At 36.2% G+C, this 25258-nt stretch overlaps 2 protein-coding genes across 3 annotated transcripts; one reads left to right on the forward strand and one right to left on the reverse strand.

The window, feature by feature from the left end:
• Positions 1-540: 540 nt before the first annotated feature.
• On the forward strand, positions 541-17718 carry LOC140789419 (uncharacterized). 2 transcript variants are annotated; one of them, XM_073139113.1, is made up of 27 exons: positions 541-926; positions 1836-2001; positions 4756-4848; positions 5348-5444; positions 5553-5715; positions 6432-6606; positions 7520-7648; positions 7756-8361; positions 8499-9110; positions 9860-9928; positions 10305-10421; positions 10509-10751; positions 11156-11203; positions 11363-11503; positions 11923-12084; positions 12186-12248; positions 12328-12438; positions 12528-12611; positions 12756-12803; positions 13355-13429; positions 13654-13749; positions 14024-14104; positions 14178-14249; positions 15493-15537; positions 15872-15955; positions 16029-16132; positions 16978-17718. In XM_073139113.1, exons 1-27 carry the CDS (start codon positions 799-801, stop codon positions 17096-17098), a joined length of 3933 nt encoding a protein of 1310 aa, XP_072995214.1. In that variant the 5' UTR covers positions 541-798; the 3' UTR covers positions 17099-17718. The 2 variants fall into 2 exon arrangements, with proteins under 2 accessions (XP_072995214.1, XP_072995215.1); XM_073139114.1 differs by having other exon boundaries at positions 8499-9107.
• Positions 17719-17791: 73 nt separating this feature from the next.
• Positions 17792-24814, reverse strand: LOC140789420 (uncharacterized). Its single transcript, XM_073139115.1, has 11 exons — positions 24368-24814; positions 23661-24004; positions 22686-22763; positions 22351-22453; positions 21635-21723; positions 20863-20974; positions 20513-20566; positions 20172-20220; positions 19115-19209; positions 18931-19043; positions 17792-18378 (listed from the first exon to the last, which is right to left on the reverse strand). The coding sequence occupies exons 1-11, from the start codon at positions 24725-24727 to the stop codon at positions 18033-18035; spliced, it is 1743 nt and encodes a 580-aa protein (XP_072995216.1). The 5' UTR covers positions 24728-24814; the 3' UTR covers positions 17792-18032.
• Between the last annotated feature and the right edge of the window lie 444 nt (positions 24815-25258).

Raw genomic sequence — 25258 nt, forward strand, 5'->3', positions numbered from 1 at the left:
ATATGCATTGACAATAAAAAATAATAAACACTTAATTATTATATATTAAATTAAATTACGAAAGCTCGCCCGTGGTTTGTTTTTTAAAAATAATATCTCAATAACATACCTTAATTAATTAAGCATCTCTTTAGATACACATACCCAATACTATCACATTTCAATAAAGCTGTTTGCATAAGGATCATCAAGCTTCAAGATCTTCTGACAAATTCCAGAGAGATTTGTAGCCAAACATACATGACTTAGTTGCTTCATATCCACAGTGCTGTTGGTATTTATTTATTATTTATTCTTGGCATTTAGTTTCATTTTATATGTCACTGGTAACTGGTTTATTATTAATATCTAAGGATTTTGCAGATAATAAAAGAGGATTTGGTTACTTATGCAATATTGCAATGTGAAACAAAGAAGTGGTTGATTTTGCATAACCGGATATAATTTTGGGTTTCTTTATGCAAATGACCCGATTTAAAATTAAAATAAAACTCCAACAAATCTTTAGCTTATAATATCGCAAAATATTTCAGATACGACGCCGCATTCCCCTCTTCTTCGTTTTTGCTCTTCGGCCTTTGGCGCTGTCTTCGCTCATCCCTCCTCCCCTTCGATACCGCCATGAGCGTGCGCTTCTCGGCTTCTCTTCTCCAAACCCTGACCCTAATAACCCTAACCCTAACCCTAACCCTAACCCTAACCCTAACCCTAGGGTCCGCCAATTCCTAAAACCCCAGGAGGCCTCCCCCTTCTATTTGGCCTGCGTGGGATTGCCGGCGTTAGGGTTTTGCTCTCGCGATGGAGATCGAAGAAGGCGGCCGGAGACCGGCGACTGGAGGTAGGTTTGATGCCTCCGAGGAGGTCAGCGCTCGGCCGCCGGAGCGCGTCGATGGGATTCCTCGCGGCGACTCTTTCCTTGCTCTCGAGTATGACGTCTGCTCCTTTTGTTTTTCTCTTCCAACTCTTCTGGGTTTGCGGGAAAGAAAGCGCGTAAACGATGTAATTTTTGTCAATTTTTGTTCGTTGGAGGTGCTCAATTAAGAAACTCACTACTGGATTAGATGATATTTAAGGGAAATTGTGCTAAAGTTTTGGTGGGGATCTTGATTATGCTAAAAAAAAAATCCCTTCTTTTTTCTTCTCGAACTTGTTTTTGTTGCTATTTTGATAATTTTTATTGCTAATGGAGTTCGACTTTGCACTGGGTTGTTGTTGATTTGTTTCACATTTTTATGTGGCAAAATATTGGGCTTTGGTTGTTAAACGATAATCGGTGGATTTTCTTATCACATGAGATTGGAGCTATTTTAAAGCAAAGATGGTCTTTCCTCCATGTTATTCTGAGTCTGCTTATGGCAAAATTGGGTTTTGCTTTTCTTGTGTAAAGGAAATTTTTTTTCTATCATTAGGCTTGTGGCCTATAGATGTAATACTTATGGTACACCGAGAACAACATAATCGATAGCAATAACCCAATTTCCCAACTATTTTCAGCCTCCCTATAAGCTTTAGTGTTAAAATTAAGTGTTATTATGTTTTCTTTTCCCACATTGGTTTTGACCTTGGGTCAAACCATCTCAAGCGATTTTTAGATAACTTCCTTTCAGATGAACTAGTTCCCTGCTCTAATTGTTCTAATGATTTCATTCTTCCGTCTTAGTATTTTCATCTTGTCTAAAGTGAACTTGTGTAATACTTATTTTCTGCCTAACATTTTCTAGTAGGCTTGCAAACTTAACCTTGTTCATTTTTCTACTGCAAGCTAATACTAATTCACCGTAACAACCTATTTGTCTTGCATAAAAAGTTGTTAATACCTTGTTTGCTGCTGGCAGGTTGTTGAAGGAGCATGGTCTGAAAATAAAAATAACAGAAAAGTTGGTTGTATTGATGCCAAATTTGCTCTCTTTTTTAAAACATGATGATCCTGCTGTTATTAGACAGTCAGTTGCTAGTGGGGCAATTTTGTTTGGCGCTGTCTTGCAAGAGATGGCACTCCAGGTGCTTTTTGTAAAAAGAAAACAGATACTCATTAGAGATAAATATATTCCCCCATTTATGTAAATATTGCATTTCTGGTGTTGCTGTGGATTTTTTTTTTTTGAAGAGTTTCTTTGATGCCATTTGTTTTTCCCCAATATGTGCGGATTATGTGAAACTGTAGCTTGTTAGGATGCTTTCAGAAAATATCTGTTGAAGAAGCTAATGAGGTTGCAATATGAATGTTCAGGGGGGCATTTGAATTTTGTGTGGATATCTATATTTAGAACCTTGCATATTTTGATAAATTGTAAAGCTGCTCCAATAGCATCAAAATATTCTTGGATAGCCCTTTAAGATACTTAATAAATCAGTTAGTAACTTTCTAAGACAACCTGGTAATTTTCAGTGCCACCCTCTGTCCCTTGTCATGTAAGGGTACTGTGACAACTATAAGATTGCAAAAAACTTGCTAATAACAGAGAACTTGATAACAAATAAGCATTTGCAACGATATATATATAACCACTGCACAACTCATGGTTACAAATTCACAAGTACATTTTTTCCTTAATAATAGTGATATTAAGTACTTAGAAGTTCCTTCACTTGATTGGCCCTCAGTATCCTTGGTATGTTTTGAAGTTCATGTAAATCTCCAGATACCAGAGTAGAACTTCTCTGTGGTTAGTATCAAGTTTGAAGTTACTGTTAGTTTCGAGTTAGGAAAACTAGGCAAATGTGAGCAATACTAGGTTCCAGGAGCATAGGAGGAAAAGTAGTTTTGACATAGTTAAGCTATTTCATAGCTTTAATTCTGATGTATCAAATAGTTACAAATTCATGCATTACAACTTGTGCACACTGCAGAGGCCAGCAAGGTGTCTGGATACATGTTAACAAAAATCTCATTAACATTTCTAGTTAGTTAATGCAAGGCATAAATGTAATAACTTATCTAATTCTGTATGATTTGAGTAATACTAATAGGGTTTATTGTATGCTGATACACAAATAGTAAATGATGCCAAAACTGCAATTTTTTCTTGATTCTTTTAGAACTTAAAGTTAGATTTAAATTATGGGGGATAGACTTACATAAGGGACTATAAAGGGTAAAGAAATACTGTACCATAACTGAGAGAGCAGTAAAAGAGATTATTGGTTAATTGAGGATGAAGGATTTAGTAGGAGAAACTATAGATTTACTGTTGTTCTATTGTAAAGGTAGATGTTTCAGATGTAAATATTTGATGTATTTGACTAGTCTAATTGAATGATTATAAGGACCAAAGGAGACTCCCAATTCATGGAGGAAGAGCACTTCAATAGCTATGGATGGATTTAAAAACTTACAGGTTTAACCAGTTAAGAAGAGAATGCATCAGAGATAAGAGATAATAGTTTTATTTGGAATTGACCTTTGTTTGATGCTTCATGATTAACTTATTGATGCATATTAATCAAGTGTTTCTAGAGTAGAAATGAGATCTGTAAGTTGTTTTCATCCTATTTGGAAGAGCTTATAGTACAGATTTTTAAGGCTAATGTGATGAATAGATAGAAAAGAAAGGAGTGCCTGTGTATCTATGTATATCTACGAAGGCCTTGAGAGGAGACCTGTATGACACATGAATCCTTTTCCTCCATTTAAATTAGGAGAGCATGCTTAGGGTGTAGTTTTGCAAACCAGGGATCACTGTTAGCTTTAGTTCAGTTATAGAGGCGATAACATAGAAATTGAAAAGATTAATCTTTGTATGTGAGTCAAAGGTTAGAAGTGGTGTCTACAAATAGGTCATTAATTTGCAAACTAATTACTCTTTGAAGTAAGCACTTTCATGGTAATCATCATTATCTCTCTTTTGAAACTATTTCAGATGATCTAAGCTTAGAAGGTGGACTTGCAAGATATTTAATTTTTATATATAGGCTTATAATGGTGTGTTCGTAATCTTGCAACTATCCATCCAAATGGCATAGTTCAGGTTAAAGAGAACTTCTCTAGTAAATGGGGCTAAAGTTGCATAGCTGAAGCCTCACTTTGAGATTTTGTAGTTTGTACATGAACAAATAAAGCTTGGACAGAGGCAAGAAAAGAAGATAAAGCTGGCTGTTAAGTGATATTGTACATTGTGCAAAATAGGGTTGAATGGTGGAAAAGGATTCATATTGCTAAATCCTGCTAGTTAGTCATTAGATTCTTCTGTTATTACTATTGACATCTGGTACATTTTGTGAGACTAGTGAGCCTTATTTAACTTTTCTTATCCGACCAATTAAAGATCTTTGTGTTATAAATCCTGAATTTTTCATATGGTATTAGATGTGCCTTCTTTTTTTAAGTTATATATTTGTGACAGTGTGAAATCTTAGTAGTAGGTACATACTGTGATAACTGCCATATCTAGTTATTTTACAATAGCTTTGAATATCAATCAGTAAATTGGTCTGTTTTCCCTTTTTAATGTGCTTCAATCACCACCAGTAACACTGTTCAAATTATTTGGAGTTGACTAAACTGATAAATTTCCTTCATTCAAATCTCTCCCAGGCATACTTCTTGTTCAAAATAATAAGCATCGACATTTTTTCTCTTTATTGTCAATTAACTTCTACCTTAGGCCCTTTTGTTTGTATTGCTTAACCCTTTTCATGTATTGTTGTTTTGATGCTATTGTTTTTTACTTTTTCTTTATAATGTTAAATTTCTAGTTATCTGCTATCTTTTTTCCTTGCATGAATGGTAATCTCTTCCTTTTCTATTGAATCTAGCTTAATAGATCTGGTAAAGTTGATGGTTGGCTTGAAGAAATCTGGTCTTGGATGGTGCAGTTCAAAGATTCAGTTTGTGGTATTGTACTGGAGGTGTGCTGTCTTTCCCAGCCCAAAATAGTTAATTATCATCAAGTTACGCTTATGATCGGAATTCTTATTGTTATAATTTCAATTATAATATACAGTTGTCCAGTTAGCTGTATTTCTTGTCTTCATTATAGTGATGCTAGTAGCTTATTCATTACTTGATATGTATCTACCTTCTACTCTCATATTTGATGACTAGAATTTGCAATATTACACAGACAGAAGCTTTGTTGTGACCTTTTTTCTACTGAAATAATATTAGGACTATTTCTCTCTTTCTCCTTTATCTTTCCTTGCATTTGATTTTCACTGTTTGATCATTAATGAAAGTGATACTATACAAAGCTTTATTATCGTATCTAATTTTCTGAAATGTGTGACATTGCTTTGTAGATTTGGAATTCGAACTCATAATATTTACTTTGTCGACAAAATTCTGAAATATCTTAATTTGTTGTTCTGATTCTTACTGACACTATCCTTTCTGTGGGATTTCGTGTAGCCTGGTCCTATTGGAACAAAGTTGCTGGCTGTAAAATTTATGGAAACTTGTGTTCTACTTTTTACGCCTCATGATTATGAAGTACCTTGTGCAGAAGGTAGTCATTCATCCCTTTCAGGAATTATAATTAATTGGTGTATATAATAATATTCTCTCAACCATGAACAGAGCTAATATGTATCTCATGTTGTCATTCCACAAACAGGAAATAACCGTAGCTTTGATGTTTCGAGATTAGTCCACGGTCATCCTAATCTTAATCCGGATATCATGGCAACTGAAGCAAGTAGAATTGTTGGTCTTCTGCTGGATATCTTGCAATCAGCTAGTACATTTCGTGGCGCTCTTGTTGTTGCAGTTATTAAAAGGTGAGACTTGGGAATGAGACTTGGGAACATTATTATCACATTAATTACCAGTCTTTTTCTGTAATGTTTGGATAGTGATATTCTGGTTTCAGACAAGCATTTACGCAATTATATCTCTATATTAGGGCATGTTTTATACAGCACGGTAAGTTCCCAGCACTTCTCACAATAAGTGTAAGAATATGAAAAACATCTGTTGACTTTTTAATTGCTACCGTGATTTCTCCAAATTCCTTAAAGATTGAAAAAACCTTCTTTTAATTGACTTCCCTGGTTTGTGCCTTTGTGGTTGATGCAAGGCAATTAATTGAAGGATGCTCTGATTGCAAGATTTAGTTCAGCAGCTGTATCCTGAATAATTTGCAAGATAATACTCCTCGATAATTACCAGTAGAAAAAAAAGGAACAAATCTCCTGTTGCTTGCAATGCGCTTGCTTACCGCACATGGTTAAAGCAAAGTAGATCTTGTTTGCAAAGCAACATGGTTTTTGCCCCATATTTGCTAATGCTATAAAGTAGAATTTTATTACAAATCTTTCAATGTCCTATGGTTGCTTTGAGACCTATGTTCTCTACTGCATGCTTTTTACCTGATATTTGCAGGAAACTGGCCTTAGTGTTTGTATATCTATTTGCATTTTTTAATGTAGATAACTAGATTAACCTAATCCAGAAGTTTTCAGTTGTTGACTATTATTGCTTTCTCTGTTGCCAGTCTTGCGGCCATTGCAAAGAACAGGCCCCTTTTCTATGATCGTATATCGGCTGCACTGCTTAGTTTTGATCCATATATGGAGAACGTAAAGGGTATTCATTTGGCAAGCATCCGGTATTCTTTGAGAACCGCTTTTTTAGGATTCCTAAGGTGCATTCATCCATCAATGGTTGAGGTAAGCTCATTTAATCCATGAAAGGTTGTTAGACTTTGTCCTTAGTCATTTTTCTCCTCTCTTTGGTCTTGTTTTTATTGTGGTGTAGAAATTTTCTTTCTTCTAGAAGAATGGTCTAGAATCTAGATGAATATATTAGTATTCATGAGATTCAGACAGGAATATTTACCACAAATGTTAATACCAGAAGCTAGTAACTGGTCTTTTGTCTTAATTTTCAAAGACACTGACCTAAAGGACAGTGGCATGTATGAGGAGAATTCCATGATCTCTCGTCTTTCATATCCTTGCTAAGATGCTATTGATTTTTGATAACAAAGACACAAGGACACTTGCAAATTAGAAAATGCATTGATGGAATGCAGAGTCAATTAGAATACTTGTTTGTGCATCTGATCCAAAGTACAATTTCTGCTTTGAATATCCTTGTTGCGTGAAGTCCTTGAGTACCATGCTTTTCGGTTATTATTATCAGCGTTTTTAAAGGATCCACATGCCAAATACTATAGTCGAAATATACAGTATTGTTTTAACTGAAACCACTTATTTTGGTTTCACTTTCAGAAATGGTCTATGGCCTGTTTAAATATTCTTGTATATGAATATATCATTATCTTGGTGTATCTGCCTATAGTGCATCTCAGTTAAGAGGTATTATATCCCGCTCCATATCTGTGTGAATTTTCTTTTTTTATGAGGATAGTGTAAATGATATGATATTTAGAACTACTTTGACATTTTGCTGGAAGGTCTGTCTATATTACTTGTTATAAACCTCATTATCAGGCCATTCTGTTCCTGTGCATGTGTGTTTTGAACTAATTTTCTCCGTCACCCTCTGAGACAAGTATTTTTTTATTAAGCTTGGTGAATTTTATTAACTCATGTAACTCTTGTAATATGTTATGTACAGTCCAGAGACAACCTGCTGAGGGCTATACGAACACTAAATCCTGGTGAAGGGACCGAGCAGATTATTAGACAGGTGGAGAAAATGTCAAGAAATATGGACCGTGTTACCCGTGATATTCGGGTTGTCAAGGTAATTTCCTGTGTTAGTTCAAGCTTTTATCATCCATGAGCAGTCAGCAACTCGATATTGATCTGTGAAAACTTACACAGTATCATCGTCATTGTTTCACGAAACAGGATGATATAATGTCCAGTGAAGTTACTGCTTCTGGAGATCTGAGTAGAAAGAGGCCTGCAATAAAATCAAGTGATAATGCTATAATTGACGACTTTCCTACTAAAAGAACACGATTTGATGCAGCTGCCATCTCAACTCAGGCTGCTCATACTTCTGATTTACAGGATGATGTTGATGATGTTGATGATTGTTTCGTGGATAATAACTCATCTAATGCATCTCTCATGAATAATGATTTGACTCCTGCTGAAAAAATGATAACCATGATAGGTGCTTTATTGGCAGAAGGAAAAAGAGGAGCTGAATCTCTTGAGCTTCTCATCTCAAATATTCATGCAGATCTGTTAGCTGATATTGTAATAGAAACTATGAAGCATCTACCTAAGGGCTCCGGTCCCTTATCAACTGAGCATGGAAATACAACAAATTTCCAGTCTTCTCCTGGTGTATCATCAGAAATGATGCCCAATGCTTCTGCACCGGTTTCAGGTTTACCCTCCCAATTTGCATCAACTGCTGCAGATACCAGTGGACTCAGTGTGGTGACGGCTGATTTGCCTATCCTCCCTAGTCTTCCTTCTGATGTTAAACGCGATCCAAGAAGGGTATGCTCTAGGTTAACTCACTCATATATTTGACATATACATATGTTTACTTATACGTATGTATATCTATGTATTGGTACATCATATGTTTTGCATTTGGGTTATAATGTTTACGTCACTAATATCTTTCAATTTAGGATCCTCGTCGCCTTGATCCACGCCGGATGGTGGCATCTTCTGCTCTTAATTCTGTATCCTTGAACATGGAGGACAATGCTGACAAGCAATCTGCGCTGGATCATTCGTCAAATAAATCTATTATTTTTTCTGAAACCGTAGAGGTTGAGAATGCTTCTCTATCAATTAGTTCTAAAGTTGACATGCAAGTCTCTGAGAGCTCAGCTGTTCCTGCAATTAGCCTGCCAATTTTGAAAGAAAGTTTAGATATCCGGGAGGAGCCTCCCAAATCAGAGCAATGTTCAGATGTTCATTCACCGTCCAACATTGGACTTTCACCCAGACTGTATGGTGACAAAGCGCATGTTGCATTCACATCATTGGACATCACTGCAGATGAAGGAGTTGATGCTAACGTTCTAGATTCTGATCACTATTCTCCGCCTGCTACCACAACATTGATCACTGAAGATCTTTGCCATGATATGCCCATACTTCCACTTCATGTAACCTTAACTGCGGAAGAGAGAATGTCATTGCACAAATTAGCAATTATGCGGATTATTGATGATTACAAAAGGAATCATGTCAATGCATGCCTTCCTTTACTTGCACGTTTGGTTGCTCAGGTGGTAATATCTACTGTGTTTAACATATACTCCTTAACTTTTTGAAAGCTTTGTGTTGCTTTCTGCCAATTGATAATTTCTTTCCTTTCTGTGACACATCACAATAAATCATGAACTGATATTTTTTGCATCTTCTATTTGTGTCTGTGTCTGTTCCCTTGCATATATGCATGTTTGGTTGTTAATCATAGAACTTCGATATTGTTGATTAGTTTCTGCAAAGTGAAACTTTTTTATGATCATATTTCCAGGTGTCAACTCGTTACTTAGTCATCACAGAGATTGATCTTGATTAATTCCAAATTGCAAATTCTTTTTTAAAATTATGGATTTTTAGGTTAATGTGATTTTCAAGTCTTTGGTTAGCATGCATAGATATCATTTTCAAAAAATATGCGCTAAATGACATATAAAACTTAACTAACTTTAGTCATATGAGAAGAAATGGAATTTAGTGCAAACCACTATTTTTCCACTGTTGATAATTTGGTTAACTTAAGTTCTTCAAATGAGTTTTGCTGTAATTTTGGTTCTCAACTATTATTTACGAAAATATTACCTATAATTTTTTGGATAGGTTTTTTTGATCTATTTATTGCTCCCATATGTTGGGATATTGATTGGGAAATATCATTTGAAGGTTATGTTGCTCACTTTCTTGGGATTTTTTTGGCTATTTAATTGTGATTCCTGTATAATTTTACCATCTTATGATTTAAAACTTGACTCATTTATTCTTTCCATTTTGGCAGGATGATGTTGTTGATGACATACTTGAGTTATTGCTAAGGCATATAGTTTTGGATTACCATCATCATGAGGTACCTTTATTGGATATTCAGTCTGTTGGTTGTCTTTGTTCTTTTTGCACTTCTATTGTGTTTTCCATGTAACTATTGCGGTGAAAGGGAAGGTATAAGAGAAAACATGATAGCACTTAATTTAGTAAAAATGTTATGTTAAGTAGGGCTCAAGTAGTGGCTTGTTGCTCTATACATTTGTATATATTATAGAAACCATCGTGTATATGAAAATTTAATTATGTATGCATATTATGTTATGTGTTGTATACATAAACTAACTACTGTACCATGATATGGCACAAAATTCAGATTAGTATTTACTCTTCATGTTAGAACTTAGAAGGCAGTAATAATGCGGCTTCAATCACTTTTTTTTTCTCTCTTTCTTATTCAGGGGCATGAAATAGCAATGCACGTCCTCTATCACCTGCAGACCGTCATATCGTCTGATTTACCTGAAAAGACTTCTCTTTTTCTTGCTAGTCGTTATGAAAAGTTTCTTCTTTCACTTGTAAGTATTTGCTTAGCTCCATTTGCCTATTCCAATTGTATATGTGTAACTGGTGTTGTGTGAAAATATACATGTGTCTTTTTGCAGGCAAAGGCCTTGATTGATTCCTTACCTGCTTCAGATAAGTCATTCAGCAAACTTCTTGGTGAAGCTCCATTTTTGCCTGACTCTGTGTTGAGATTGCTAGAGAAGCTTTGTGGTTCATATAGTGATCACCATGTAAAAGAAACTTCTGAGGGGGATCGTGTCACTCAAGGGCTTGGAGCTGTGTGGAGCCTAATTTTGGGGCGCCCTCTTATTCGACCAGCTTGCTTGGACATTGCTTTAAAGGTATGAAGTATTTAGCCTTGCAAAGAAGATCTAAAATTTTCTGATTTTGAAGTATATAAGAGTACCATCTTAGGTTTCCATTTTTGCAATGACGAAAAGTTAAAATGGCAATTTCTTTTGTTAACTTCTTGTGGCTCATTTTCTAAAGTGACCATAAACTCACTGCTTCTAGTGGGGTTGTTCATTTGATATGAAGTCCCCAACTAATAGCTTGTTTTAACTTGCAAGTGATGTTATATATTCAAGGACTGTTCTGTGAAACCGTCCAAACTCCAAAGTCGTCCAAGTACAATGTCTTATTCCAGACATGAATGTAATAGTTTTATAATGGATAAAATGATTGTGTTTATTTCATGTGAATGTTTTTCCTTTTGTTTCGGACTTACAATTAGTTTTGTTTGCAGTGTGCTGTTCATTCTCAAGATGAAGTTAGGGCAAAAGCTATCCGACTGGTAAGCCTACCTGGATTCTTTCACTTTGTCCTATCATTTCGAAGCAATTTTGTATGACTCATCATTTTGTTGGGAAATGCTCCAGTATCTGCTTTGTTCTTCTTCTTTTTTTCTTTCGCATTCTAATTATGTTTTTCTGTCCCGTCACTTGATGTTCAGGTGGCAAACAAACTTTATGTTCTCAGCTATGCATCAGAAAAAATTGAGCAGTTTGCAACAAGTATGCTCTTGTCAGTTGTTGATCAGCAACATTTGGAGGCAGACAACAGAGAGGCGTACTTCAGAGAACAACAACCAGAAGTAATTTGATACTTATATGTACCTAATTGTGATTTCACATATGTTATCAATTTCTGTCTGCTCTGTTTGTCCTTCCAACTTCGCATTAGCATATATCTGAACATTATCCTGCACTAGATATTGATATTCACTAGTCACTATTGATTGCTTAGGAGCTGCTTTCCTAGATTTTCAAATTACTGTGACAAAGAGGAATTGTTAATTTTTACTATTTAAATGAGAAGATTACTGGTTTATTGGTCTACTGGAAGAGAAAGGGCTTGCTAAGTCATTCAATATTTGGTTAGCCTTTTCTAAAAGGTTATAAATATCCTTTTGGATAGTTTTGTTACAAATAGTTTTTCCATTTTTGGGGGCTCTCTGTCTTTCTCCCCCCCAATAGTACCTATAAAGAGTGTTTACCTATATTTATTCTTCAGACAGGTAGTCAAGAAACTACAATTAGTAGTTCCCAAAATTCTGAGCCTGGAGCTTCTGAAAGTGAGTCTATGAAATCTTCCCTTGTTTCACCCAAACTTTCAGTTGTCTCTCTTTCTCAAGCCCAGCGTCAAGCTTCGCTGTTCTTTGCTCTTTGCACAAAGGTGTGTGCTTTCTACTTTCCCATATCGTTGCTGTTTTATAGAGCTTGTTTAAATTTCAGTTTCTTGCTTTAGGTTTCAATGTTGGTCTTTATATTTTGCAGAAACCGAGTCTTCTTCGACTTGTATTTGATATTTATGGACGGGCTCCTAAGGCTGTCAAGCAGGTGACTCTAGAAGTATTGAATATGTACATGCATACAGCATACATAGAATCTTCATGTATAACCTTATAATATTGTGCAGTCTGTTCATCGGCATATCCCAATTCTCGTGAGAAATCTGGGCTCATCATATTCAGAACTACTGAAAATAATTTCTAATCCCCCTGAAGGATGCGAAAATCTCATAATCCTGGTACTTTCTGTATGAACTTTCTTTTGTCCTTCTGCCGCACATGCTACAACTTGCTCATACCATCTTGTGTATTTTCTCTTATCCCAAAGATATTGCAAATATTGACTGAAGAATCAACTCCCTCGACTGACCTAATTGTTGCTGTTAAGCATTTATACGAGACTAAGCTAAAGGTTCGTCTGGTCTTGACCTCATCTTATCGAAGTACTTGATCAAATGATTGTTGTATATAGTATTCTATTCTGTCAGGAGATGTCCTGAATTAGATTCTTAAATTTCATGGTTCAATATAATTGTGATTATGTTTCTTCTTCCAGGATGCCGCTATTCTCATCCCAATGCTATCCTCACTTTCAAAAGATGAGGTATTTTCTCTCTATAGTCTACACAGCATTTTCTGATTTATCATATTCCTGTTGTTTCTTCGAACCAGATATGGATATACAACACTTTCTGCTTCATCATATACCTGTCGTTTCTTCAAACAAGATTTGAATATTATTATTTAGATAAGTATCAGTTATTAAGAGTACTATAATATCTGGATGAAAAGCACTGGTTTCTTCTTCTTCTTTTTCCTACGGAACTAGATAACCAGAACAGAGATTTGCACCTAGACTTTCTGATATTATTGTTTTCTTCTCAAGGCAATTTCTCCTTTATAAGAGCATCCACTGCTCATCCACTTATGCATTTATCTACCGTTCTGGTTTCTTAGATCCTGAAGATTTATCGTTTTTCCTGAGAAAAGATCCTAATGATTATTTACATTGTGGAAATTCAACTGAGCTTTCTCCTGCAATGTTGCTTGATTAGTTCAGCTTCTGGCCTCTATTTGCTATTTTGCTGCTTCTCTGTTTCTTTTTTATTTCTATGCTGATTAGTTTTTTTACTTGATTCTTTGCTGCATCCTCAGGTATTGCCTATATTCGCACGCCTAGTTGATCTTCCCTTGGAGAAGTTCCAGGCAGCACTTGCTCGGATCTTGCAGGTAATGTGATATAGCATTGAAATTTTCTGATTTTCTCTTTAGAGAAGCACTAGGTATGAGGTCGCAGCATAGATATTTAAATCTAAACAGGACTAGAATGAGTTTCATATCTAAATTTTTTTCAAGTAGAGAAAATGTGACTAAATTTGCATGTATGGTTGATTTTGTCTGGCTATAAATGCATGTATGGTTCTATCAGTCTGAACTAGGTTATCTTTTGGCAGGGTTCAGCTCATAGCGGTCCAGCATTAACCCCTGCTGAAGTGTTGGTTGCGATCCATGATATTAATCCTGAGAAAGATGGTGTTGCGCTTAAAAAGGTATATCACATTTTGAAGATCACGATTTTACCTATTTGTTCTATATACCCATCTTTCCAACAGTCACATTTACTTCCATAGAGAAGCACATTACACAGCAAAAACATGCAGGTCTGCATGCAAACAGACACCTGAGTGTCATGCAAGCAAATGCATAAGCATGCACACTGCATGTCTTTGTGTGCACATGTCTGTGTATAAATGGTTGTGTCCTGTGTGTGTACATGTGTACTTAGAATCAAGTGTTGCTAATTGGCGATGGACAAATATGCAGATAACAGATGCATGTACAGCTTGTTTTGAGCAACGTACAGTTTTCACCGAACAAGTTCTTGCAAAATCCTTGAACCATCTGGTATGTAATGTGAGAATCTACCTAATATTTCAGCTTAAGAAAACCATTTAATTGTTTATTCTGGGTCTTGCAGGTTGAGAAAGTCCCTCTTCCTCTGCTTTTTATGAGAACAGTTATTCAAGCCATTGATGCGTTCCCAACTCTGGTACCTTTGGTTTTCCATTGCTTCCACAACAAACCTTTTGAGTTATTATTTAATCTAGATATGTATAACATTGGTTCAAAAGGTTTATTTCACTTTGTTTTCATGATTGCTCACATCTTTAAGTATTTTAGTATATCGTGGACATCGTCAAGAAATATTGGCTTATTTCACTTTGTTATAATTTAGATTGGAATTAGAAATTGATTGGGAGAAAAATTTGCTGTATGTTTATTCTTCCATCTACAAATAATATTTCAGGCTGCTTCTAGGTTTTAGAAGTTTGAAGATCGAATGTTTGGTCGATCATTCTACCTGCATTGCGCTATTAATAACATGGGATTGAGGCCATTCTATCCGGCGCTAATGTGTTGTTAGGTTTTTGATCTAACATAGAATATTTGGGGAAAAATAACTAAAAAACACAGGCTTGATAAGTAAATAGTGAAAAAGATAGTTATGAACTGTAACATTGTTAAAAAGCAGGGTATTAGTGGAATTTTCCAAGTCTTTTTCTGGGGAGTTTGCTTATCTATTATAAGAAAATACATTATTGTTAGTATTGCATTGCTAATGCAATTACAGCGTTTCTAATTGCAATTGTCCATCTTGTAGTTGTAGTTGCAGGACCTGCTTGCTGTTTGTAAAATCAATGAGAAGAGGGAGAATGATGAAGAGGTTAACAAGATTTTGGTTGTGAGTTATTTTAGAAGTAATTGCTGGTAATAAGGCCATGTTTACTACAAAATGCTGCACTGTCAAGTTTTGCAGGCAGCCAAATATGCGCATGAAACCTGAGCAAGTACAAAACATTATACGAGCGGGGGGTGGGTGGGTGGGTGTCTTGCAGGAGCTTGGGTTCCCTCAAGAATGTCTAGATATATATATTTTGAAAATTGCTGGTAGAAAGGCCGATAGATATATTATTATTAGCTTCCTCATTGGAGGTCTACTTGTTGATTGTATACTTTACTATACAAACTATGTTCATGATAGTCCATGTGGTAACCTTGTGAACAAGCTGATAATGTTCTGCCCTTTCCACTTAAATATGTCTAGCATTTCTTGATGCACCGGGGACAACTTAATTACCTACTATTAATTTTCTGCTATTGGCTTGAGTCAAATTTTTGATCTTTTTGAATTTTGAGGATTTCATGGTCATGGTTGTGTTGGTGCAAGCAGACATTTATGGCGATGATATGCTATTTATTTAATTAATTATTTCATGTCTTATTTTGTGCAGGTTGATTTTGTTATGGGAATACTCTCCAAACTTGTGAGTAAGCAGGTATAGTCCATTTGTGAGGGTTTCTGCTTCCCTGAGTCAAGGACATGGTCATATAAATTGTGTTACGAATTATCTTTGATTTCTGTGATATCTCGCATAGACATCAAATACAGATGTTAAAAGATGCTCTGTTAATGGAAGACAATTATAAATATTTTGATGAGCAGTAGCCCACATTATTTCTAGAACATAAGTTCATTCTTTGTGGTCTTTCATATAAAGTTGGAAGCTCACTACTTTAATGGCTTCAGCCGTTATTAATATTAATTTTGTAACTTTGCAAGAAACTTTAGATTTTCTATAGGTTCACGTCTTTGTTTTCTTCTTAATCCAGGTGTGGAAAATGCCCAAGTTGTGGGTAGGATTTCTAAAATGTGCATATCAGACACAGCCACACTCATTTCATGCTCTATTGCAGGTATTACACTGTTTATTACCAAGTCATGTATATCTAGATTACTAGTTTATTAACACCAGTTTGATACTTGCAGTTACCTCCACCACAGCTTGAAAATGCTTTGAACAGATATTCTGGTTTACGTGTTCCTCTTGCTGCTCATGTTAGTCAGCAGAACACGAGAAGCTCATTGCCAAGGTGCATTGTCATGCTCTTGCAATCATTTGTTCATTGTTAATTCGTAGAACCAAACTTGCCTTTTAGACTTGTAGTTCAGGTTATTGAAATTAGTTCATTCCTAATTAAAGTGTAATATCAAGTCATCAAATAAGGAAAATACTTGGAGAATTCCTATATGGAAATTCCAAACTCGGACCTCAGACAGCCCCTGTAGAAGGAAAGGACAGAGCTTTTTTTTTAGTATATTTTGAGAAAGTGGTAAATAAAGATGGAAAGAAACATAGTTATTGCCTTTGGATGTGCAGTTGCATTTCTTACACAGTTTTATCATTTAGTTCTTCTATATTTCATGTGCTCTGACCTTGAATATAAGAAAAGATATCTTAGTAGTTACTATCATGGAGAAATTTGCCTAAGATAGTCTTTTTAGGAAGATAATATCATTAAATAGACTGAAGGTTGGTAACAGAGGTTTTGTTTGTATTCTGCATATCTCAGCTTGAGGATATGAAGCCAACGTTTTATTTCAATTTTTTGTGTGTTTAGAGACAGACCCATGGATTTACATGTTTAAAGTGAAAGGCAAAGAAAAAAGAAAGTAAAACTCTATCCAATCACTTTTATTTTTCTCTAATTAGTTTAATGTGCAAAATTATACGACTTTATTTCATTGCAGCTTATTGTAACCATTTCTCATGGTCCATCATATTTTATGTCAAGCTTATCTGAATCAATCTTTATTTTTCTGAGGCTTCTAGTCATGGCCATGTTGAGTTCCTGGTAGTATTGGATCAATGCTTTTTCCTTGTTTTCCCGTTCCTTTGTGCTGATGCTAGTTTTTGTACTGATGGCTGTGAGTGCAGACAGACTCTAAATTTACTAGGTCTCATAGATGAAAAGCAGCAAGCATCTAGGCCATTTGGTCCCACAACATTGTACACACCAGATTCGAGCTCATCCGTTCATGGTGCAACCCCTACATGATATGCCCGGTTTTGAGACTGACTTGCACAGAAGAATGGAGTTTGATGTAGAGCCCTGGCTAACATGTGATGTAAAGCTGTCAGGGCAAGCCATGACCACAATTACAGGAGCAAGGCAAATACGCCGCTCATGAGGTATGTGTGGCTCATATGTGCTGGCTCTTGTCAAAACTGCCAGCAGCTCCCCGGTATTACTTGTGTGAGAGCTGACCAACTTACCAGCAAAGAAATGCATGGTGAGCCACTGCAATAAGATTGAGAGGCCACCTTGACTGTACAATATTTGTACTTAATTGATTAGATTTTGGTTCACTTTCTTGCAATTTAAATCTCCTATACCATACACTTGGGAAGGGGTTGATGCTGATACAAGAAGCAAGCCGCTGCCTCACTTCTCAGTTTAGGAGCCTGGATTGCTGAAGCTTTGAATTATTTCTACAGCAGTGGTCCAATATGTCCTTTACCTAAATTTATTGTATCGTTACCAATTTTCTTTTGTATCTTCAGTTTTCACTATTTTTTTTCCCCTGTTATGTAATCATAGCGCTTCTATTTGTGTATGGAATTATGTTGTTATCATAGTGGAATTCTCTACCAGGCACAGGGCGATTGCCTATCTAATGCACTTTATTGTAAAATAGTTACCTCATTTACATGCTCAAGAACCTATACAGAATTAATAATAGCACCAAACTCTCATCAATCTGATGACCCGACTATGAACTATTGACTATAAGTCACAGATGTATGCATACAAGATCTCAACTTTAAACATTTTAAAATAGTAAACATAAAAGCAGTATGAAATCTTTACATAGTGCAAGCGTGGAAATTCGAGTTGCCCTTAGCAAGCAGAATGTTCCAACAATGGACAAATAGGTGGTGGTTAAACAAGCGGCTACGCATGAAATAACATAAACCATATTATAGGTTGCTCATAAAAAATTCCTCTGCATAGTGCCAGAGGAGAAGCGAGAAGTCAGTCCTTGCGCCATATTATCCTGATCCAAATTGACCTTTTGCCGTCCTGCTACCAAATCCTTCTCACGGTCCCAAGGTTTCCATGGGTGAGTACCCTCCCATTCCCTTTTCTCTTTATCTGGTTCCTTTGCTTTCTTTTTCTTCTGGGTGTGGCTGCTCTCCGCTCGGTGCCTCTGGAGAAGAGACATTGACCGCTTGGATGAGTTATATTTATCTACCAATGCCGCATCTGAGCTTGGTCTTTTCTTCTCATCATCTGCTTCTGCTAGTGCTTTGGTTTTGTCGTAAGCTTCTATGTAACTGCATCACACAATGAAAGAGAGTGTTGAGTAGAAGTCACAGCTCAACTGCAAACAGGACAGATGCCTATAGTATAAAGAAATGCACAGCCATAGTATAAAAGAATTGACATCCAGACAAATGCCTACAAGAAACATGCACTGGTGAGCATACACTGCAAGTCTGGAACAGATAATTAGTTATCATTTCCCTGGCCTCAAATCAAATCTTTAGAACAGAAACTGAGGGAAGACAACATTATAAATTTGAGTAATACAATGCAGTACCCCAATGATGGGGTCGGAGATAGACTTCCTTTTTCCGTCTAATAGGAAATAGACCGACTACTTAGACCAACTACTTAGACCAACTACTTCAGACAAGCATGGAAGAGGCCCACAGCATACTCTATACAGGTAGGACAAGATCCATGGAGACCGAATCTAACAGAAGACACGGAGTTCTGACCATACTTTCTTAAATATAAATCAACAGAAGAGTAGGGTTAATGATCATAGCTGGATTAATCATGCCCTACAGAATATAAATCAACACAAGATTAGAAGGCCATACTTCTGTTTTGCTTTTTGAGCTTTGTCAAGAGGGTTGTCAGTCCAACTGCTGGTATCACCACGTCCTTCTTTACCTGTCCTACTAAATGATGTTGACTGCGTGGTCATTCCAGGCTGAAAATGAAAAAGTAATATGCCCTTTCAGTACCAGAAACATGAAACTGACGAGAAAACCAGGCACTCACTTTTCTCTCAGGCGGTAATGTTGTCATCCACTCATCTCTTTTTGGTGCCTCTTTTGCAATTGCAAGAAGTTCATCATCACCCTCCATAGATATACCTACACCAAAATGTGACTTTCAGCTCCTGGCCCAGACAAAGCTGCCAAATATGTTTCAATTTCTTTTTATGTGCAGATACTATATAATAATAAGTTAATAATACCAAATAACATTAAGAATCTTCACCCATATGTTTTTGTATAAACATACATATATCCTTCTTAAAAATTGCTTATTTGTATATTTACCTCTCAAAATCAAATTTACATGTATGCCCATCTGCATACTCGCATAGGCACTGTTGGAACTAGGTAGGCCAAGGATCCCTAGATTTTTGGTGAAACCTCTATTATCCAGGTGTTACAATCAAATCAAGGACAGTAATAAATAGGATTATTTGCAGGTCAATGAGATTGGGGTAAATAAAAGTTAATTTACTTGTAGGGTACAAGGCAAAGCCCAAAAAGACAGAAAACAAATGAACCATAACTTCCCAGTAAATATCCATATCACATGCGTAACTTATCATTTGTCAGTCCCTAAACAACCTTAAACAAGGTTTTCTTTAAAACAAGAACTCTACTTCCAAAAAAATAATCTGCCTAGGTATTGCTATCTCTCTATCATATCTCACACTATAAAATGAAAATGAATCACTTTATTTATCAAAATATCCAACCTTTCCTTGCATTTTCCAACTGATTCACCTTATTGGCTTCAGAACATATGTCGAGTATAACCTATACATCTGAAAATAAATAAGCTGAGAGTTTGACGACTTCACAACTTAGTCAATCTCTTCTTGTTTGTATGATTGTGCATTTTCACCAACACTTGGAGAACAAGCTAAAAGTTCTCATTTGAAGTTCAAAGTCCCACCAGAATGAATGCTAATAACAAGATATCGGTCTTGTATCATTGAGCCACTAAAGTTGACTAGTTTGAATGAGAGCACAATAATTAATGTTCCAGAAGTTACAGAATTTAGGACAGCTTTATTATTAATTTTAAGATAAATGACCTTGCAATCGCCTCCATTGTGCAGCTTCACGCAGCGCTTGCAGCTCAGCCTATACAAATAGTAAAAGATATGTCAATAGATTTGCAGTCACTAAAAACACCCAAGGAAAGGAAAAATACAGATAATGTCGTGCAGAAATAAATATAGCATTAGGCAGTCCATGTACAAGACTACAAGCAACTGACCATGACATCATTTTGGACTACTTGAACAGATTATCAAAAAAAAAAAACACAGAAAGGAAGAAAGAAAGAAAGAAGAAAAAAGAGAAAGGGAGAACAATTATTTGTCATTGACAGAGAAGACAAGTCCAATACAAGAAATATCTCAAGAAATCTTACCTTAAACTTTTCTTGCTCTTCTTTAGCTTGTATTTTATCATCTAGAGCTTTTCTCTGCAAAACAGTGAATGATTGCACTCAAACATCAGCAACTAATAAGACCAAGACCAATCAAACTAAATTGCAAGAGTTCAGATGACCAGTAATTCCAACAGAGCTTCTTCCATAAAATGCCAAGAGGCCTAAACATTAATAATAGAAACAAGCAAATACTGTCCAAAAAATCCTGTGGAGGCATTCGAACCATATAGAGTTCAATAAATATACTATGCAACAAGAATCTCGTACTTGGTTACGAGATTCTTTCTCCAAAAAACAGAGTTTCTTTCTTCAAAGTCTATAACCCATACCTTACCAGAATCCTGTAAATCTTTGAAAGCCTGGTTCAGTATCACAAATGCCTGATGTGCTTGTGGATGAGTGCATTTGTCCGGATGCACCATAAGAGATAACTTCCAATATCTACGGGAAAACAGAAAACAGTATTAAACTGCCAGGAAAATAACTTTATTAATTTATTACTTTCATGAAGAGTTAAACTAATACAAGTTGAAGTGGCTTCAAGCAAATGAAATTATTGCACACACAGAATGATTGAGTATCAAAGGTAAAACTACATACAATAAAAATATATTGTGTTGCATATGTATTATTACCTAAATTCTTTAGCTATTCGTATTATATTTTAACTATTCATTAATTTTGGGAACTTGGGTTAATGAAAGCTAAATTAATACAAAGGCATGGAACACAAGATACATTACCACAAACACATGGTTGCATGATAGTATGATATTGATAAAGCAAAATCCTATCACAACTAGGGGTGGCAATAGGTCAATTTAGCTCACATTGTGTACATGATTTTACACTTCTTTCTTGCTTGGAACTATTACTTTTAGCTCTATTGTGATTTGTTAATGAAAATATGAAGCCCATTAAAAGAAAAGTTAGGAAAATTATTGTTCTATCCTTTCCCCCCTTTACGTGCCCATATATGCCAATAAAGAATAATGGAAATCCATATGCAGAATACTTTTATTTTACTTGACGTAATATGGACCTTCATTCTAGATAATTGTCTACATGGCTGATAAGTAAAAAGGATAAATAATATTTCACCTTTTCTTGATGTTATCAGAAGACATCTTCCAATTTACTCCAAGAACCTCATAAGGTGAGTCAACATCTGCTCCAGCAATTCGGGCTACCTGAGTAACAAAATAAAGAATTGAATGATACATACTTGTCATAACACACTTACTAAGATTTAAAAGAGAAGATACACATTGTTCTCAACCAATCAGTACTTATCAAGTGCTCTCTTGTAGGTCAGATCACCAAATACTTGGGACTATTAGTATCATAAGAAATATTGAGACTACAAAACCAGAGGAAAGTGACAATGTAGGAAGACAAAAAGATCAACTGCAAAAATATTGCACAAGAAGATAACAACAACAAATATATTCTGTTCTTAAAAATACTACGACAATAATGTTACTGCAGATAATTTCTTTACAATGATTGCTTTAAGACATTCAATACCAACATAACTATTGTATTCATCTGCACACTGAAATATGACTTGACAGTAGCACCTTTGGTTATTCAGGATTTATGGATCAACAGATTGAAGAAACAGATAAATAGGTTTAAGTTGTGAATATGACAGCTTTGCTAATATTTGGTAACATTTAGCTTGGAAGTGAGAAAGATGGATTGCATTTAAGTAACCTAGCTGCATATACATGGCCTAGTTCAGCATCTGAAATTCTTCGGGTTTACTTCAAAAGAAAGAAAAGAAAAGAAAAGAAGGGGAATTAAGAAAATAATACCTCCTCGAATCGCTCGGCTTCATTTGCAGATTCAGCTTCGGCAACCATGGCAGGTGGAGGGGGGCCTATGAGTAAATCATTGTCAACTTCCACATCAGCATCCCTGAATTTTTTTTCATATTATTAAATCTTAAATTGATGCCATCTTGTGGGAACATATCTATAGTAAAAATAGCAGTTATCCACAAGTAAAACATGCAAAAGACCCAGAAATGGAGATTAAATATAAAGATATGGCAAGATAGTAAAGAATATGTTATACTGCAATTTAAGGATGTAATACATGAAATATAACACTATAATGAAATAGAACTGACACTACTGCATTAAAATACCTAAGCAAACTCTCAGCCTGAGTCAATTCAGCTGCTGCAGCCATTAACTCACGAGATGGCATTTCAGGACCAATTAACCTGCAGGGACACATAATCTGTGTGTAAAAACAAACTAATGCAAAATAATGTTCCATCTCGTCTCATGGATGGCCCAGATAAAGATGAAATAATAAATCCATAAGTGCAGATCAGAGCACTTAAATACTCATCAAAGGAAATCTGCTAAAATACAAGTGTATTGACAGCCAAAACAATAAAAGGATCAATCAAACCAACAGTATAAATCTTTTCAAGAAAATAAAGCTGAAAATAAGTTGGATCATAATACGAATCCAGGATAAGATGGTCAAAGTCAAATCTAAGAATCATGTAGGGCCTAAAAACCTGTTAAAATCATTCTGAACCTGATTAGTTTACTTGGGTTTGGATGCTCCCAGTTAAAATCGAATCCTTTCAAGGTAAACAGATCTGTTCCTCCAAAACCATAAACTATGCTTTAGCCTTCAACTCATTCTGCTATGATGGTCATAAATGTTAGGACAAAATATAATTAAATTCTCTTACCATCTACTTAACTAGCATTTAATTGCTTGCACAGCTTTAAAGTAGTTATAAGAATACCCCACCTGGGTTTTGTCCCTAGGATAGAGTTCCTATAAGGAAGTTGGCCAAAATCATAAAGCAAGTCACTTAGGTAAGCGAATGACCTAGATTTAGATATTGTGTCTGATATACACATTCACTCATGGGAAATGAATCAAACAGAAAGTTATAAATTGAGTTTCATGTCAAATTTGGAAGTATAGGATGCCAACAAAATAGATATGCATACTATCTATAAAATTTAACCATAATAAGTATGACCGGAGCAAAATATCGCATGTGCTCAGAAATCAAAATAGTGCAAAATTTATACCTAGTATAATCACATTTCAGACTTTATTAGGCAATGTTAGATGGAATATATGATATTACCTTTTCTTAGTAGGAGGTGGAGATTCCTGCTTCCCATTTCCTTCTGTTGAGTGCACAGCACCACTATCGGTTTCCCTTTTCATATCAAGATTGGACGACAGAGATTGCCGTCTACTCGGCGATGTGGAATTCTGAGGCTGGTTATCTGAAGGTTTAAGATGTGTGCGCAATACAGGGCCAATAACATCTAACGTGGGAATTCCCATGGGAGGCAGCAAGTAAACCCCATTTTCACTCTGTTTTAGCTTTAGTGAACTGAAAAGTTTCCTTAGAAGTTTCAACAGCGACTTATTAGAAAGTCCTGCCACATCGACACCTTGACCATTGTCAATCATTTGGAGAAGCTGCACTTGCGAGGAGGAAAAGAAAATGAATGGAGGCTATAGACAGACCATGACATAGAAAAAGTAAAATATGACCCAACGCAATGCTAATCGACTTTACTAAGAAAATTATCAGCAAAGGCTAAGGAAATTTCCATGCCAAATTGATAGCTGCGGTAATTGTGACCGTATTTTATCATTCATCATTAAAGTCTAATCTAAAGGAAATATGAAGTAGACACTATGAAGGCTAGAAAGAGGAATAAATATGTAAGAACAACAAGAATCGATGTCTCTGGACTTGATTGGCCAATAGAAAAGTAATTTTAAAAAAAACAAATCTGGGAATTTGACATCAAATTTTTCCGATGAGAAGAAGATTACCTGTTCGAGCTCGCCGGCCACATACGGGAAATCGCTAAGAATAGAACGGGCGATCTCCTGCGGCTCAGCAATCTCAGCCTTCTCCTCCTCCTCCTCGGAGGAGGAGTTCGAGGAGTAATCATCACGCCTCCTATGCGACTTCTTCTCGCGAGGCCTCCTCCGCCGCCGCCTTCGCTCCTCCTTGGAACTCTTCTTCCTCTTCTGGTGGTGACTCGATCTCTTCTCGCGCTTCCTTCGACTTCGTGGGCTTGGGCTTTGGCTCTCGGAGGAAGAAGACGAAGAGGAGGAGGAGGAGGATACGGACGAGTAGCGAGTACGCTTCTTGCTTCGGCCGCGCTTGGGTTCGAGATCTCTTCCCATATTTGTCGTAGTAGAAGAGGTATGGAGAGAGTGTATCGGGATTTTGTTCGACGACAAGTGGATCGAGCCTTGATGGGTAGCTTAGACCGACTTGACCCGTTCCTTATCGGGTCGGGTCGATAAACTTTGGCCCATTGGGTCAGGATGGAGGGGTGAAAACGGGTCGAATTAAGTCCGATCCGATCCGGATCAGATTGGAATGGATAGAAAAATCCTATCCAATCAGGATCCAGATAGCCATTTTATTAAAATGTCCGGATCCGGATCCAGATAGTCTTTAGAAAAAATCCGAATCCGAATACAAATATGGTAGAGCTAATTTTATGGAAAACGAATTTGGATAACGGATATCAATTTACTCGTTTAATAATCCAATAAACCTACTCTCTGATCTCTCCCAAATCCTTAAATGTGAAATGTACAACAGCTTCAATTCTAACCCTCCTCGTCATCACCAATCACCTTCCGGTCGCGGCGTCATCACCGTTGCCTCCTTCGATCCCTCCTCAAGCTCGGTGACACACTAAGCAC

The sequence above is a fragment of the Typha latifolia genome, chromosome 5 (assembly GCF_019914945.1).
Source record: "Typha latifolia isolate L0001 chromosome 5, TyphaL0001v2, whole genome shotgun sequence".
NCBI classification, from domain to species: domain Eukaryota; kingdom Viridiplantae; phylum Streptophyta; class Magnoliopsida; order Poales; family Typhaceae; genus Typha; species Typha latifolia.

Coding starts and splice junctions, on each gene's coding strand:
- LOC140789420 (XM_073139115.1), bottom strand. CDS start 24,727: ATGGGAAGAGATCTCGAACCCAAGCGCGGCCGAAGCAAGAAGCGTACT. Junction 21,724..22,350: donor AAGCCGAGCGATTCGAGGAG/GTATTATTTTCT, acceptor TTTGTTACTCAG/GTAGCCCGAATTGCTGGAGC. Junction 20,567..20,862: donor ATTTACAGGATTCTGGTAAG/GTATGGGTTATA, acceptor ACTGTTTTGCAG/AGAAAAGCTCTAGATGATAA.
- LOC140789419 (XM_073139113.1), top strand. CDS start 799: ATGGAGATCGAAGAAGGCGGCCGGAGACCGGCGACTGGAGGTAGGTTT. Junction 11,504..11,922: donor TCAGAGAACAACAACCAGAA/GTAATTTGATAC, acceptor TTTATTCTTCAG/ACAGGTAGTCAAGAAACTAC. Junction 13,750..14,023: donor ATGGTGTTGCGCTTAAAAAG/GTATATCACATT, acceptor ACAAATATGCAG/ATAACAGATGCATGTACAGC.